The 14,777-nt window shown below is 49.4% G+C and overlaps 1 protein-coding gene across 1 annotated transcript; it reads left to right on the top strand.

Moving 5' to 3' along the window:
• Positions 1 to 6,419: 6,419 nt before the first annotated feature.
• LOC142259344 (uncharacterized) lies at positions 6,420 to 13,974 on the top strand. The gene is made up of 3 exons (XM_075331808.1): positions 6,420 to 6,517; positions 6,601 to 6,714; positions 12,549 to 13,974. The coding sequence occupies exons 1-3, from the start codon at positions 6,433 to 6,435 to the stop codon at positions 13,658 to 13,660; spliced, it is 1,311 nt and encodes a 436-aa protein (XP_075187923.1). The 5' UTR covers positions 6,420 to 6,432; the 3' UTR covers positions 13,661 to 13,974.
• The last annotated feature ends 803 nt before the right edge of the window (positions 13,975 to 14,777 follow it).

The following is a 14,777-nucleotide window of genomic DNA, read 5'->3' as shown; positions in this document are numbered from 1 at the left end:
GGGCAGTGTGGGACATTATAGGGCAGTGTGGGACATTATAGGGCAGTGTGGGACATTATAGGGCAGTGTGGGACATTATAGGGCAGTGTGGGACATTATAGGGCAGTGTGGGACATTATAGGGCAGTGTGGGACATTATAGGGCAGTGGAGTACAGTATAAGGCAGTGTGGGACATTATAGGGCAGTGTGGGACATTATAGGGCAGTGTGGGACATTATAGGGCAGTGTGGGACATTATAGGGCAGTGTGGGACATTATAGGGCAGTGTGGGACATTATAGGGCAGTGTGGGACATTATAGGGCAGTGTGGGACATTATAGGGCAGTGTGGGACATTATAGGGCAGTGGGGGACACTATAGGGTAATTGAGGACATTATAGGGCAGTGGGGGACATTATAGGGCAGTGTGGGACATTATAGGGCAGTGTGGGACATTATAGGGCAGTGGGGGACATTATAGGGCAGTGGAGTACAGTATAAGGCAGTGTGGGACATTATAGGGCAGTGTGGGACATTATAGGGCAGTGTGGGACATTATAGGGCAGTGTGGGACATTATAGGGCAGTGTGGGACATTATAGGGCAGTGGGGGACATTATAGGGCAGTGTGGGACATTATAGGGTAGTGTGGGACATTATAAGGTAGTTTGGAACATTATAGGGCAGTGAGGGACATTATAGGGTAATGAAGGACATTATGAAGCAAATTGAGGCATTATAGGGCAATGGGGGACATTATGAGGCATCAAGGATTGTGGAAGGCAGCGTAGTATAATGAGGAGTGAGGGGGGGATTTATACAGCAATTTAGTATGGGGGAGATATTATAGAAAGGGCAAATTTTTGGGGGACATTTTGGAAAGGGGCTCTTTGTGGGGCTATTTTGGAGAGGAGCAGTGTGTGGGGGATATCTTGTGCAGGAAGCAATTAACATCCCCTTCTGATTCCACTTGTTTCCCCAGACATTAAATAAAAGGGGCCAGGATGAGAAACATACATTATTAGTTTATGGTGGCACGTGGGGCATAATTACTGTAGGGGCAAATAAGGGGACATTATTACTGGTGAAATATAGGTTAATTTTGAGGATATTGTCTTCCGTGGGGGGAACAAGAGTCTGACGTGGTGTAGAAATTAGGGAAATAGTGAGGAATGTGCTCTGGGAGTGATCGGCTATAGGTGACTGTTATTTTCTGCAGAGTCGCGTCATGGCAGAAGAAGTGATGGCGGTCAGCTCCGGATGAAGAGAAAATGTGAAGATGAATAAAATCAGCTAGAGACGTCACTGGTAAGTCAGTGTATTAGATACACACACACACACACACACACACACACACACACACACACACACACACACACACACACACACACTATACTTAACACTATTTACAGAGCTCCTGTGTATAATGTCACTGGTGAGCACTGTATTACCTATACACTATATACAGAATTCCTGTGCCTTATGGCACTGATGATAATATTAGTGTTGTAGTTTTTATTCCTGATCATTATTGTAGTATTATATGTCCTTGTGTGGTAGTAATATGTTCTGTGGTCATGTTGTACTGATATTTGTCTCATGTGCGGTATTATTTGGTCAGTATGTGGTGTGGTTAAAGTGTTGCAGTATTTCTCCCTTGTATGTGGTAATATTCGGTTACTATGTAGTCTAATTATGGTGTAGTAGTATTACTCTCTGGTATGTGGTTGCTTTTGATCACTATGTGTTGGTAGTATGTTATCTGGTCATAGTGTCGCGGTATTTCTCCCTAGTATGTGGTATTAGTCAGTCACTTTGCGGTCTGGTCACAGTGTGGTGGTATTTCTCCCTTGTATGTGGCTGTATTTGGTCACTGTTTGGTGGTAATATATGGTCTGGTCACGGTGTGGCGGTATTTCTCCCTTGTATGTGGAATTATTGGTTGTGTTGTGTATGGAGGTCACATTTTCTCTCTATAAGGGGGAGATTATTTCCAATAGAAATTAAATACTTAAACATTTAACCCCTCCCTGTCCTGTGACTATTACACTGCAGCACATATGCAGAGGTACTCCAGTGAAAACAAGTAATCACCTTTACTAAGGCTACGTGCACACACTGAGTATTCAGTGCGTTTTTTACCCCAGTTTTTTAAGCCAAAACCAGGAGCGGTAAAATCAGAGGAAAAGTGTAATAGAAATACGGGCACCACTTCTGTATTTATTACCCACTGCTGGTTTTGGCTACAAATACTGATGTAAGATACTGACCAAACACTGAACGTGGCCTAAGGATAAGTGATAACTTATTCATCAGTGGGGTCTGATTGCTGGGACCTGCTCCGATCGTGCAACTTTTATCCCCCATTACACTGGAGCTCGTGTCCGACTCGACCCCTGATCCATTAATTCCCTCAGTGGCTGCGAGCGCTGGGCTTGTTATTATCTGGCTGCTCCACAGATGATGAATGGAGCTGCGGTCACACACCCCACCTGCCGCTGCAAAACGTTCCCCAATCTTCCGATAGGTGCGGTTTCCACTGGTCTGGTTCCACCGATCAATAAGTTATCACCAACCGAACCTGTAGATCAGTGATAACTTATTTTCACCAAAGACCCCATTACTGCAAACTACTGTAATTGTACATCCCAGTTATGGTGCACAATATAGATGTGCAGGATCCACCTGTGTATGTGCCGCCTACACGCCTGTAGCAGCCTGGCTGCTCAGATCCGGACCCGGTATGTGGCTCGAGGGATCCTCCGGACCCAGGGGTCATGCGGACACGCCAAATAAAAGAGTGACGTAGTTGTACAGGCTTGGCCATACTCGGTTCATGACACCACCCATGGTGTGTGGCGAGGTGGGACACCACTGCTGCTGTTGTGGGGCACCTGGGGGAGATGTAGTGGCAGCTGGATGTTAACCCCTCCGTGGGTAGGGATGGTTGCCCCGGGGCCCAGTGTCTCTGTGCAGGGTATGGCGATGACAGGGGGCTGCGCGCCCGAACGTATCAGGGGACAGTTTGTTACTCACAGTCACTGAACCACATGAGTATTTTAGTAAACCAAGGGTGCCGATGGCCGGCTGCCGCGGCCGGTTGTACTCTGGTCCCCCACCCGGGCTGGTGGTCGCCGTCTTTCGCCTCTGCACTGTGTTTCCGTAGATTTGGACTTCCCGGTCTGGAACACGGGAGTTCGCTCCCGGTTGGCTGTGTACCTGAGGAGCCGTGCCCGCTGACGCTGACCCGTGGGATTCTATGGCCCTGGCGGTGGCCCTTTCCCTTTTTGTGGGTGGTTGTCTGATTTTGGGACTTTGGCTGGGACAGTATCTGTAATCCTGCCCTCAATCGGTTAATTATTTATGCCATCAGTTCCAGTCCTGGCTTCAGGGTACGAGTACCCCCTCTGTGCACAGTTTCGGGGTTGGGTCTCTCTGGTGTCTACACCGGCGGGCTCCAACCCTTCTCCGGTCCACCTCGGATCTCCGGCTGCCGTCTTCACGTCTCCTGCGGACGGAGACCGTCTGCCACCTAGCCAATGTACCAGGGCTCCAACCCTGGCACCTGTCAACTTAAACTGCTCACTTGACTCCTCACTGACTGACACCTTCTGTGTCCCGGCTTAAAACTAACTGTTTTTCCTGCCCCGAGCTGTCTAGACCCCTAGGTGGGCGTGCCCTAACCGCCTGGTCCCGCCCACTGGTGTGTCTGTCTGGCCCTAAGGGGGGGTGACTAGGAGTTTAATTGACTTCGTTGTAACCCTGTGAGGGATGGTGTTATGCGGGGGCCTAATCTGACTCCTGGTTTTGCCAGGGCATCACATGTGTACAGTCCGCGCTCCACTATAACAGGGATAACACTAATGGGTGTTTATATTTAGCTGTAGGGTGAGCCCCTAGAGTCAATTCCCCTGTTGGGCCCCAGACACCGCAATCCGACCCTGATGAGAGCGGTGGAGATGGCAGGATTAGGAGAGATAAGAGCTTTGATGATTCCTTTTAGTTCTCGTTCACACTACTGTATTTTCAGTGCTGTCCATAAAATAACACAGCGTCTCGCCCTCAGACCATTGTTATTGGATGTGGCAGTGCAGATGGGGATTTTCTTTCTCACTGACTGAATCTGTGTGTGAGAATAATCCCAGCATCCTCTAGTGCCTTCTGTAAATCGGAGGAGACTCGTCCATTCAGGTCTGTGTCTGCACAAACCATCAGATTCCCACCAGCTCCACCATACAGCAGACATTGCGTTACGGGTACATTGCAGTTCTGTAATGGAGGAAGCTGTAAACGGTCTTGTAAATTATTAATAGCAGCTGTAAATACCGGATTGTATATGGATGACAAATAAGAAAAGCCTTGTCCTAGTTTTCTGGATGAAGCTGTGATGATTCTTTATCCGGTCGTGTGATCCCGGCATTAGAGGCTGTTACATCCCGGGAAGAGAGGATTTATCTACAAAGTGTAAAATCTATCCCTCCTGTGAATATTTCTGCCTCCGGTCACATCCCGTCTGCCGGTATAACGGGCTCCGCACCACAAAACTTACATCCAACTCATCAATTGTGGTGGTTTTTTTGTTTGTTTTTTTTCTATGCTGCTTTTTTTGTCTTCTCGTATCATTTTATGTGTTTTTTCCAAATTCTTCAGAATGTTGCAAGTGGATCATGAATTTTGCGCACAATAGAAACACTTTGTATTTTTTTCCTATGACCTTTGTTTGTGACTTTTTAGTCCAAAAAGTCTTGTCTTCCTAAATGGCGGCAAGTTTGCACCAAAATATTTCTGACAAAATGTCATAATTTTTTAGGTTGAAGGTAAACATACCTTTCCTTGAAAAACTATTCACACCCGGTGAACTTTTCCATGTTTTTTTTACATTACAGCCACAAACAAGTGGATTTTATTGGGGTTTTATGTGATAACAACACAAAGTAGCAAACATTTGTTAAGTATAAAGGAAATTATACACGGATTTTTAAACATTTTAAGAAATATAACTCTGAAAATTGTGATGTGCATTAGTATTCAGCCCCCTGAGGGAATATGTCGCGGGCGGAGGAGGGGACGCTGCGCTCTCCCACTGCTTGGGTCCGGCCACTGCTGCTGCTGCGGCTGCTGCTGCTCGGTGGTGGCTCTAGCGATGGGCCGGATCCCGGGGACTCGAGTGGCACTCCTCACCCGTGAGTGAAAAGGGTGGGGGTTGGATTATGGGGATTTGGTTATTGTCCGAGACGCCACCCACGGTTGTGGTGAGGTTGTGACACCACCGCTGCTCTAGACGGGGATCCCGGGAGCGGTGACAGGGAGCAGCTTGGTTGTTAGTTCTCCCCTCCGTGGGTAGGGGGTTGGTTGTCCCGGGGCCCGGTGATGGGGTAGGGATGGATGGCAGGCGGGTTACGGGGCCTGGCGAGGTGCAGGGTCGCGGGGGCAGCGCTGTGCCGCACGGCACGGTTGTACTCACTCAGCCAATGATGAGGACACAGTTCTCGGTAAAACACACGGCTGGATGGACGTGTCCCACAGACAGCTGCGGTGTTGTTTCTCCCGGCAGGTTGATGGTGACTGCCTTTCCCTGCACCTGTGTACTGTAAACAGTTCCAATGGGTTCCCATCGGTAACCCGCTCCCCAGCTTGGATATGGGCTGGAGGAGCCCCTTTTGCCCGCAGGCTCTGGCCTTGGGAACTTTAGCCTTGGCGGTGACTGTGTTTCCCTCTCTCGGTTGGACTGTTGCCTTCTGTCGGGACTTGGCTGCTGGGAAACCCAGGAGGTTCCCCTCGCTAACGGATTTGGCAAATTCGCGGCGACTCCAGTAATTATGTTACTATACAGGATTCTTTATGATGTTACATCGTCATCTTCTCCCCATTCAGGTCCCTACAATATCGGATCCTCTCAGTGGAGATCTTCTATATAAGAGAATTCTCCTGATTGACCTATCAAGGATGGATATGGATAGGGACAAGATGGCGGAGAGGATATTACACCTCACCCTAGAGATCCTCTTCCGGCTTACTGGAGAGGTAAGAGATTCTGATGACGTCACATTACATCATTCTTATCTATGGGAATAACAGATGGACAGAACTGGAGAGGTGAGGACTCTGGAAATGTCTGGAGTGAGATTTATTACTGTGTCTCTCCATAACCAGGATTACACAGTAGTGAAGAAGACCTCTAGTGAGCGCTGTCAGGCCCCTGTGTCTGAGGGATGGGGAAGACCCCTGAGCCCAATCACGGGGCCTCCACCTCACCCCCCGATACATGAGGACATCAATGACCAGAAGATCCTAGAACTCACCTACAAGATGATTGAGCTGCTGACTGGAGAGGTGACACTGCTGGGAATGCTGGGACATTATACAGTAACGCTATGAAGGGATCGGGGGTGACGGTATCATTGTATGTGTCAGGTTCCTATAAGGTGTCAGGACGTCACCGTCTATTTCTCCATGGAGGAGTGGGAGTATTTAGAAGGACACAAAGATCTGTACAAGGACGTCATGATGGAGGTTCCCCAGCCCCTCACATCACCAGGTAATAGACAGGACTAAATACACACGGCCTATAATTATCTGTATGTAAGGAATGAATTCAGTCCCTGTATGTGTCTCCTCCAGTTCTATCCAGTAAGAGGACAACACCAGAGAGATGTCCCCGTCCTCGTCTCCCACAGGACTGTAAACAAGAAGACCCCGATGTTCCTCAGGATGTGTTTCCTCCAGCTCTATCCAGTAAGAGATATCTACTCATGTACTTTCTGCACTAATTTTGTGTTTACATTTTTAGGTTTTCTGCTGTGCTTTTTTTCAGCTGTGTTTTCTTTGCTTCTGCTTCTTCTGCTGTTTGTTTCTAGTGCCTTTTCTATGTTGTTATGAAGGCAACTCAAAGACCTGCAGATGGTTCATGAATGCCCTGTTTCCCTGAAAATAAGACCTAGTTACAGTCAGGGCCAGCATCAAGAGGAGTCAAACTGCGCTATTTCTTAGAAACCCCAGTCTCTTAGGGACCCCATCAGTTGTAATCTAAGGTTGATTGCTTAAGGACCTTCGATGCTGTTGCGGGCGGGGAATTGACCTTTAGCAGGAGGGGGGGCACTCGAGACGCTCGGATCCGGGCGGTTGATGTGGCTCTAGTGGCAGCCGGACTCGGGCGCAGCCGTCCGTCACCCGCAAGTGAAAAGGGGGTAGTTATTATACAGGGGAGGTTTGTCAGTGACGCCACCCGTGGGTTGCGGTGATTGTTGGTGACACCGCCGCTGCCTTGGTATGGGGGTGCTCGGAGCTGATGGAGTGGGGCAGCAGGATCTTATCCCCTCCACGGGTATGGGAGGTGTTGTCCCGGGGCCCAGGTGTTGGTGGGATGGAGTGATGGGGCACAGTCTGCGGGGTTGGACCGGATGATACCAGTGTACTCACTGTTTGAATAAAGTCACACAGAGTCCAGATAGTAAACCAACTGACGATAACCGGTAGCCTCCGGAGGGGTGTGCTTGGGTCTCGCACACCGGTTGACAGAACAGGGGCCCTTCCTTCTGCACTTTTGGTTTGTGTCTTGTGTGTTGACTAGTCCGCATGAAACGGGGAAGTCCGCTCCCGGTGTCTTTTCTGTGGGAGCTGTGGCCCGCGAGAACTGAACCGTGGGATCTTAACAGGAACTTGCAGACGCCCTATCCCCCTCGTTGGGCTTCCGTCTCGCATCTGGGCTGTCGGTGGGACAAGACTTGGAATCTTGTCCCCTGCTGGTTAATTAGAAAGGTGCTTGAAGCTGTCCTCGCTCCAGGGTTCAGGGACCCCGACTGTGCACAGCCTCCGGACCGGATTCTCGCTGTCGGCACCGGCGGGCTACAACTTTGCCCCGGTCCACTAAAGGTCTCCCTCGACCGGATCTCCATCGCCTGTGGCCCAGCTCTGCCGTTTGCCACCTAACCTAGTCAGGTTAAGTAGTCCGGGGCTTCAACCCCTGAGCACCACTTCACAATCCTCTCACTTCAACTGTCTAGCACTGTTCTGTGTGTTTCCCTCCCCTGACACCTCAGAACCTCTAGGTGGGCGTCACCATCTGCCTGGCCCCACCCACTGGTGTCTCCCTATTGTCTTGGGGGGGTGACTAGGGTTTGATGGCTGGTGTTGGATACCTGTCTGTGGGGTTTTGTGTTGGAAGGCCAAGGAGGAGAATGTGGGAGCAACCTGCCTCCCAGAAGTAACCAGGGTGAAGAATCAAGTGACTGAGTTGCCATCAATTGTAGGGCCAACCTATAGTAAGGAGCTGGTGGTGAATTGGGGCCAAGAGAGAAAATGAAGGATATGTGTCATGTGTCATGTGAACCACATGAGATATGCAACCAATCAGCAAGTGGGTATACATACATGCATGTAGTAAGCCCATCTGGAAAATGTGAAACCACAGTGGAAATAAGCAAAGTGACTGCGCGGGGCCACAGGCGAGGACCAAGTGACTCCTCAATTTGCACATAAAGAAATGCATATATATATACACAGTGGCGTAACTAGAGTTTGATGGGCCCTGATGCGAAATTTGGACCGGGGCCCCCCTCTACGTACCCCGACACTTAGGGTACGGGATAATGACACTGACACTCAGTGTACAGGATAATGACACTGACACTCGGTGTACAGGATAATGACGCTGACACTTGGCTTTTACCCACAGCACCCAGGTTTCCCATGATCTGAAATCCCTCTATCAGCACCCAGCTTTGCTATGTTCTGATATCAATCTTACCCTCAGCACCCAGCTTTCCCATATCAGAGCATGGGAAAGCTGGGTGCTGAGAGAAGATGTATAGCAGAGCATGGGAAAGGTGGGTGCTGAGAGAAGATGTACAGCAGAGCATGGGAAAGGTGGGTGCTGAGAGAAGATGTATAGCAGAGCATGGGAAAGGTGGGTGCTGAGAGAAGATGTACAGCAGAGCATGGGAAAGCTGGGTGCTGAGGGAAAGAGCCTTTTCCCCTTCACCACAAAACATTACCATCCCATGCTTGTATCTTTGTCCCCCTTGTATATAGTTCTCCAAATACTATAATGGCCCCCACATAGCCTTCCATATAGTATAAAGGGTCCCACATAACCCGTCATATATTAGAATGCACTCCCATAGTCCCCCATGTATTACAATGCATTTCCCATAGTTCTCGATGTATTATAATTCACCCCATAATTCTCCATATTTTATACTGCACCACAGTCCTCCATGTTTTATAACCCCCATAGTCCATGTATAAGGTAGGCTCCATAGTCCTCCATGTATTATAATGCAGCCCCATAAATCATCATATTGTATTATGCAGCCCCATACTCCTCCATGTATAATGCACCCCTATATTCCATGTATAAGGTGTCCTTCATTTTGTATAATGCAGCTCCATAGATCTCCATGTATAATGCACCCCTAGTCCATGTATAAGGTGTCCCTTATGTTTATTATGCAGTCCCATAGACCTCCATGTGTCATGCAGCCAGCCCCCCCCCCCCCCCCCCAGGGCCTCAATGTGTCATGCAGCCAGCCCCCCCAGGGCCTCCATGTATCATGCAGCCAGCCCCCCCAGGTGTCATGCAGCCAGCCCCCCCAGGGCCTCCATGTGTCATGCAGCCAGCCCCACCAGGGCCTCAATGTGTCATGCAGCCAGAACCCCCCTGAGCCTCAATGTATCATGCAGCCAGCACCCCCAGGTGTCATGCAGCCAGCCCCCCAGGGCATCTGTGTCATGCAGCCAGCCCCCCAGGGCCTCAATGTGTCATGCAGCCAGAACCCCCCTGGGCCTCAATGTGTCATGCAGCCAGCACCCCCAGGTGTCATGCAGCCAGCCCCCCAGGGCATCTGTGTCATGCAGCCAGCCCCACCAGGGCTTCCATGTGTCATGCAGCCAGCCCCCCCAGGGGTCATGCAGCCAGCCCCACCAGGGCCTCCATGTGTCATGCAGCCAGCCCCCCCCCTGGGCCTCCATGTGTCATGCAGCCAGTACCCCCAGGTGCCATGCAGCCAGCCCCCCCAGGGCCTCTGTGTCATGCAGCCAGCCCCACCAGAGCCTCCATGTGTCATGCAGCCAGGGCCTCCATGTGTCATGCAGCCAGCCCCTCCAGGGCCTCCATGTGTCATGCAGCCAGCCCCCCCCAGGTGTCATGCAGCCAGCCACCCCAGGGCCTCTATGTGTCATGCAGCCAGCCCCACCAGGGCCTCCATGTGTCATGCAGCCAGCCCCCCCCCCCCCCCTGGGCCTCTATGTGTCATGCATCCAGTACCCCCAGGTGTCATGCAGCCAGTACCCCCAGGTGTCATGCAGCCAGCCCCCCCAGGGCCTCTGTGTCACGCAGCCAGCCCCACCAGGGCCTCCATGTGTCATGCAGCCAGCCCCTCCAGCGCCTCCATGTGTCATGCAGCCAGCCCCCCAGGTGTCATGCAGCCAGCCCCCCCAGGGCCTCTGTGTCACGCAGCCAGCCCCACCAGGGCCTCCATGTGTCATGCAGCCAGCCCCTCCAGGGCCTCCATGTGTCATGCAGCCAGCCCCCCAGGTGTCATGCAGCCAGCCCCCCCAGGGCCTCTATGTGTCATGCAGCAAGCCCCACCAGGGCCTCCATGTGTCATGCAGCCATCCCCCCCCCCCCCCCCCCGGGCCTCCATGTGTCATGCATCCAGTACCCCCAGGTGTCATGCAGCCAGTACCCCCAGGTGTCATGCAGCCAGTACCCCCAGGTGTCACGCAGCCAGCCCCACCAGGGTTTCCATGTGTCATGCAGCCAGCAAAATAAAAAAAACAAGTACCTCTCTTCTCCTTCCGACCCCTACGACCGCGGTAGTTACGCCCCTGCCCCCATATGTCACACCACTGCTCCCCATACAGCCTGCACCCCCCATATCACACACACTACACTCTCATATGTCTCACACCCTGCCTGTACCTCAACTTACCCCTCTCAAACACTCTGCACCCCTTCACAACCTTCTGTCAAAGTCTGCAGCCCTCATATGCCACTCACCCTGCAGCCCCTCATGTCCTCTCTTTTTTCATTACGAGTCATATGTCCAAAATCGTTCAGGAATCAGTATCTTCTCCTGCTTTCTGCCCGCAGTGCCCGGCATCCTGTGTCTCCTCCCACACAGTCACATGGGCGTGACATCATCGCAGGTCCTGGAAGGATGGATTCCGTGTGCTGTGCAGGAGCACTTCTGCTCTGCCGCAGGTCAGAGAGCCCCTCTCACAGGCCGGCCCCCTGACGGTCGCGTAGTCGGCCACTACACAGCGGCACTACACATAGGGGCCCGGCAGCCGGCTCTGCAGAGCGGCTGCCGGGCCCCTATAACCCTGCGGGCCCGGTCGCAGTGGCGACCTCTGCGACCGCGGTCGTTACGCCCCTGTATATACACATGCACAGCAAGTCTGAGCCAGGTGCACCGCGCAATCAAGGGGCCTGAAGATATGGAAAGGTTTTCTCAATTATAATTGTGGCAAAGGAGCTGAACCAGAGGGGGGGCTACTAAAGTGTACATGCAAAAATAATCACCGGCTGAGGCAGCACACATGTAATCTCCCATTATGTACACCACAGACATGTAAGAGTTAATACTGGTGCTGCACAGAACCAAGGGAGAATTTAAGGCAATACAAGGCACAGGGTTACTGTGCGATTATTAGTCCCAATCCAATTCACCATGCAGCCAAGGGAAGGCGGAACAATGGAGGGGCAACATAAATAAGTATACCTGGTGGTTGGTTCCGAGGGGCAGGAAACAGCCTCCTGACAGCTGTTTCGCAGCGTTGCTTTTTCGAAGGAGGATTGCTCCCACATCCTCAAGCCTCCCCCCCAACCCACCTTCCCTCACCTCCTGTCCGATCCTTGTCCTTTTGACCACATATTGTTGTGATTTTATTATATATGATATTTTTATGAATAAAATGGAATTTTTCACACGTTCTTTGCCGTATCTCCTTTTCTCCAGTCATTTAGGTTACCTATACTGGTCTGGTGAGGTGTTGTGATCCAGACTTACGATTTGTTGTTGTGCATTATTACTGTGAACTGTTGTGGTGTTAACCCTTGTTGTCTTTTTGTTGCTGCCTATTTATTGCTGTGAGTTTGCTATTTGTCTCGTCTGTCTTAATTTGTGTTTCCTGTCTGTTTTAATCTGTGTTTCCATCATACTCCTGCCAATCACACGCCAGGGTGTATGCTATGGACAATTATACGCTTCTGTCGTTGCCTGAATCGTTGGGAGGAATGCTGTGTGACGGTGTCCACACGACCTCCTTGGTCAAACAATATATTGCTGAACGATGTTGCGTCGTTTGTGAGATGGGTACGTGTGACCGCTACAAAACGACCTATGAGCGATCTCGGCAAATCGTAGCAGCGATCTGGGCGTGTCACATCGCTAACGAGATCGCTAGCAATATCGTTGTGTGTAAAGCGGCCTTTAGATGTCGAAATTGGACAACAGATTCAGAATACATTTTTTCCTAATTTAATTTCTGATGTTATGGTTTAAAAAAATAAATATACTTTCAAGGTAATATTAAAAAAATAATAACATTGTGTTTTTTATTTTTAGCAGATGACTGTATTGGGAATTCAGATGGAAATCTAATATCTTCAGAATTTATAACACATGATGAAAATATCACACGTGATACATATGACGAGCAAGTCCAACAGAATTGCAAGCAAAATAAAAGTTACAGAAGGGATGTGGAACATGAAATGGCTTCCACAGGAGAGAAGCCATTTTCATGTTCAGAGTGTGGGAAATGTTTTATTCAGAAATCAAGCTTTGTTAGACATCAGAAAATTCACACAGGAGAGAAGCCATTTTCATGTTCAGAGTGTGGGAAATGTTTTATTCAGAAAACAGCTCTTGTTAGGCATCAAAGATCTCATACAGGGGACAAGCTGTTTTCATGCATGGAATGTGGGAAATGTTTTATTCAGAAAACTGCTCTTGTTTTGCATCAAAGATCTCATACAGGGGACAAGCCATTTTCATGCTTGGAATGTGGGAAATGTTTTATTCGGAAATCACAACTTGTTTCGCATCAAAGATCTTATACAGGGGACAAGCCATTTTCATGCCTGGAATGTGGGAAATGTTTTACTTGGAAATCAGAACTTGTTAGGCATCAAAGATCTCACACAGGGGAGAGGCCATTTTCATGCTTGGAATGTGGGAAATGTTTTATTCAGAAAACAGCTCTTGTTAGCCATCAAAGATCTCATACAGGGGAGAAGCCATTTTCATGCTTGGAATGTGGGAAATGTTTTATTCGGAAATCACATCTTGTTTTGCATCAAAGATCTCATACAGGGGAGAAGCCATTTTCATGCCTGGAATGTGGGAAATGTTTTACTTGGAAATCAGCTCTTGTTAGGCATCAAAGATCTCACACAGGGGAGAGGCCATTTTCATGCTTGGAATGTGGGAAATGTTTTATTCAGAAAACTGCTCTTGTTTCGCATCAAAGATCTCATACAGGGGACAAGCCATTTTCATGTTCAGAATGTGGGAATTGTTTTACTCGGAAATCAAATCTTGTTAGTCATCAAAGATATCATACAGAGGAGAAGCCATTTTTATGTTCAGAGTGTGGAAAATGTTATTTTACAAAATCAAATCTCGTTAAACATCTGAAGAAGCTGCACAGGGAAAGAACCTTTTTCATGTTGTGAACATTTGAAATGTTTAATTGGTAAAACAATTTTTGTTGACCATGAGAAAACCCACACAGTAAAGGAGACATTCTTGCATTCAGAATTTGGCAAATGTTTTTATCATTAATCAGGTCCTGTTGTCAGATGAGTCACATGGGAGAAGGATTCATGTTATACCGTGAGTCAAAGGGTTTTATCCTAAAATCAATTGCTCAAGTAAGAATTGGTCAGGGAAAACACCATTTTCTTTTTAAACTTACTATATTATTATGACCATAAGACGCACCTATGTTTTAGAGGAGGAAGATAGGAAAAAAAATTGAAACAAAATATGTAGTCAGGGGGAACCTGCTGCTGACATGGTAAGGCTGCTTTCACACATCCGGTTTTAGCAGAGCCGGCCAATCCGGCTCTAAAACCTATGCAACGGATGCGGCGAAAAAAACGCATCCTTTGCATACGTTTTTGCATGCGGCCCGTACGGTTTTTGCCGGTTGCGGCTGGCTACTGAGCATGCGCAGTGCAAAAAAACGGATGCGATTTTTGCCGCAGGACGCTTTATCCAGCGTCAATAGGCTTGCATTGGATATCACGACGCATCGGCCGGATGCGGCGTGATGCGGTTTTTTTCGCCGGACAAAAAAACGTGCCAGGCAACGTTCCATCCAGCCACCGCATCGGCTAAATATGCCGCATCCGTCAAAAACTGGATGAAACGCAAGGCCATGCGGCACAATACGGCGCTAATGTAAGTCTATGCGGAAAAAACGCAACCGGCGGCAAAAAAAACCCGATTGCGTTTTTTCTGCAAAGCGCCGGATTGTGCCGCACAGGAAAAAACGGATATGTGAAAGCAGCCTTATAGGGGTAATATCCCCCCCCGATTCTGTACTAATGTCCCCCATTTTGGCCTCTTCCAGTAATGTTTCTCTCTTCCTGGTGTATATGTCCCTCATCCGGGCATATATGTTCCCCATCTTTGTCCCATAATAGTATACATGATCCCCATCCTGGTATATATGGCTCTCATCTTGGTATGTTGGTGTTGGGGTGGTTTTCGTGACGCTACCCACGGGTTGTGGTGATGCTGGGCACCACCGCTGCGGTGAAGGTGGCGGGCTTCCGGGAGCGGTGT

Source organism: Anomaloglossus baeobatrachus (genome assembly GCF_048569485.1).
Source record: "Anomaloglossus baeobatrachus isolate aAnoBae1 chromosome 5 unlocalized genomic scaffold, aAnoBae1.hap1 SUPER_5_unloc_9, whole genome shotgun sequence".
NCBI classification, from domain to species: domain Eukaryota; kingdom Metazoa; phylum Chordata; class Amphibia; order Anura; family Aromobatidae; genus Anomaloglossus; species Anomaloglossus baeobatrachus.
This window is presented reverse-complemented; position numbering and strand designations above follow the sequence as displayed.

Excerpts from the sequence above, each read along its gene's own strand:
- LOC142259344 (XM_075331808.1), top strand. The coding sequence starts at position 6,433 with ATGGAGGAGTGGGAGTATTTAGAAGGACACAAAGATCTGTACAAGGAC. Across the intron at positions 6,518-6,600 it reads CCAGCCCCTCACATCACCAG|TTCTATCCAGTAAGAGGACA; the intron begins GTAATAGACAGG and ends TGTCTCCTCCAG. Across the intron at positions 6,715-12,548 it reads GTTTCCTCCAGCTCTATCCA|CAGATGACTGTATTGGGAAT; the intron begins GTAAGAGATATC and ends TTTTATTTTTAG.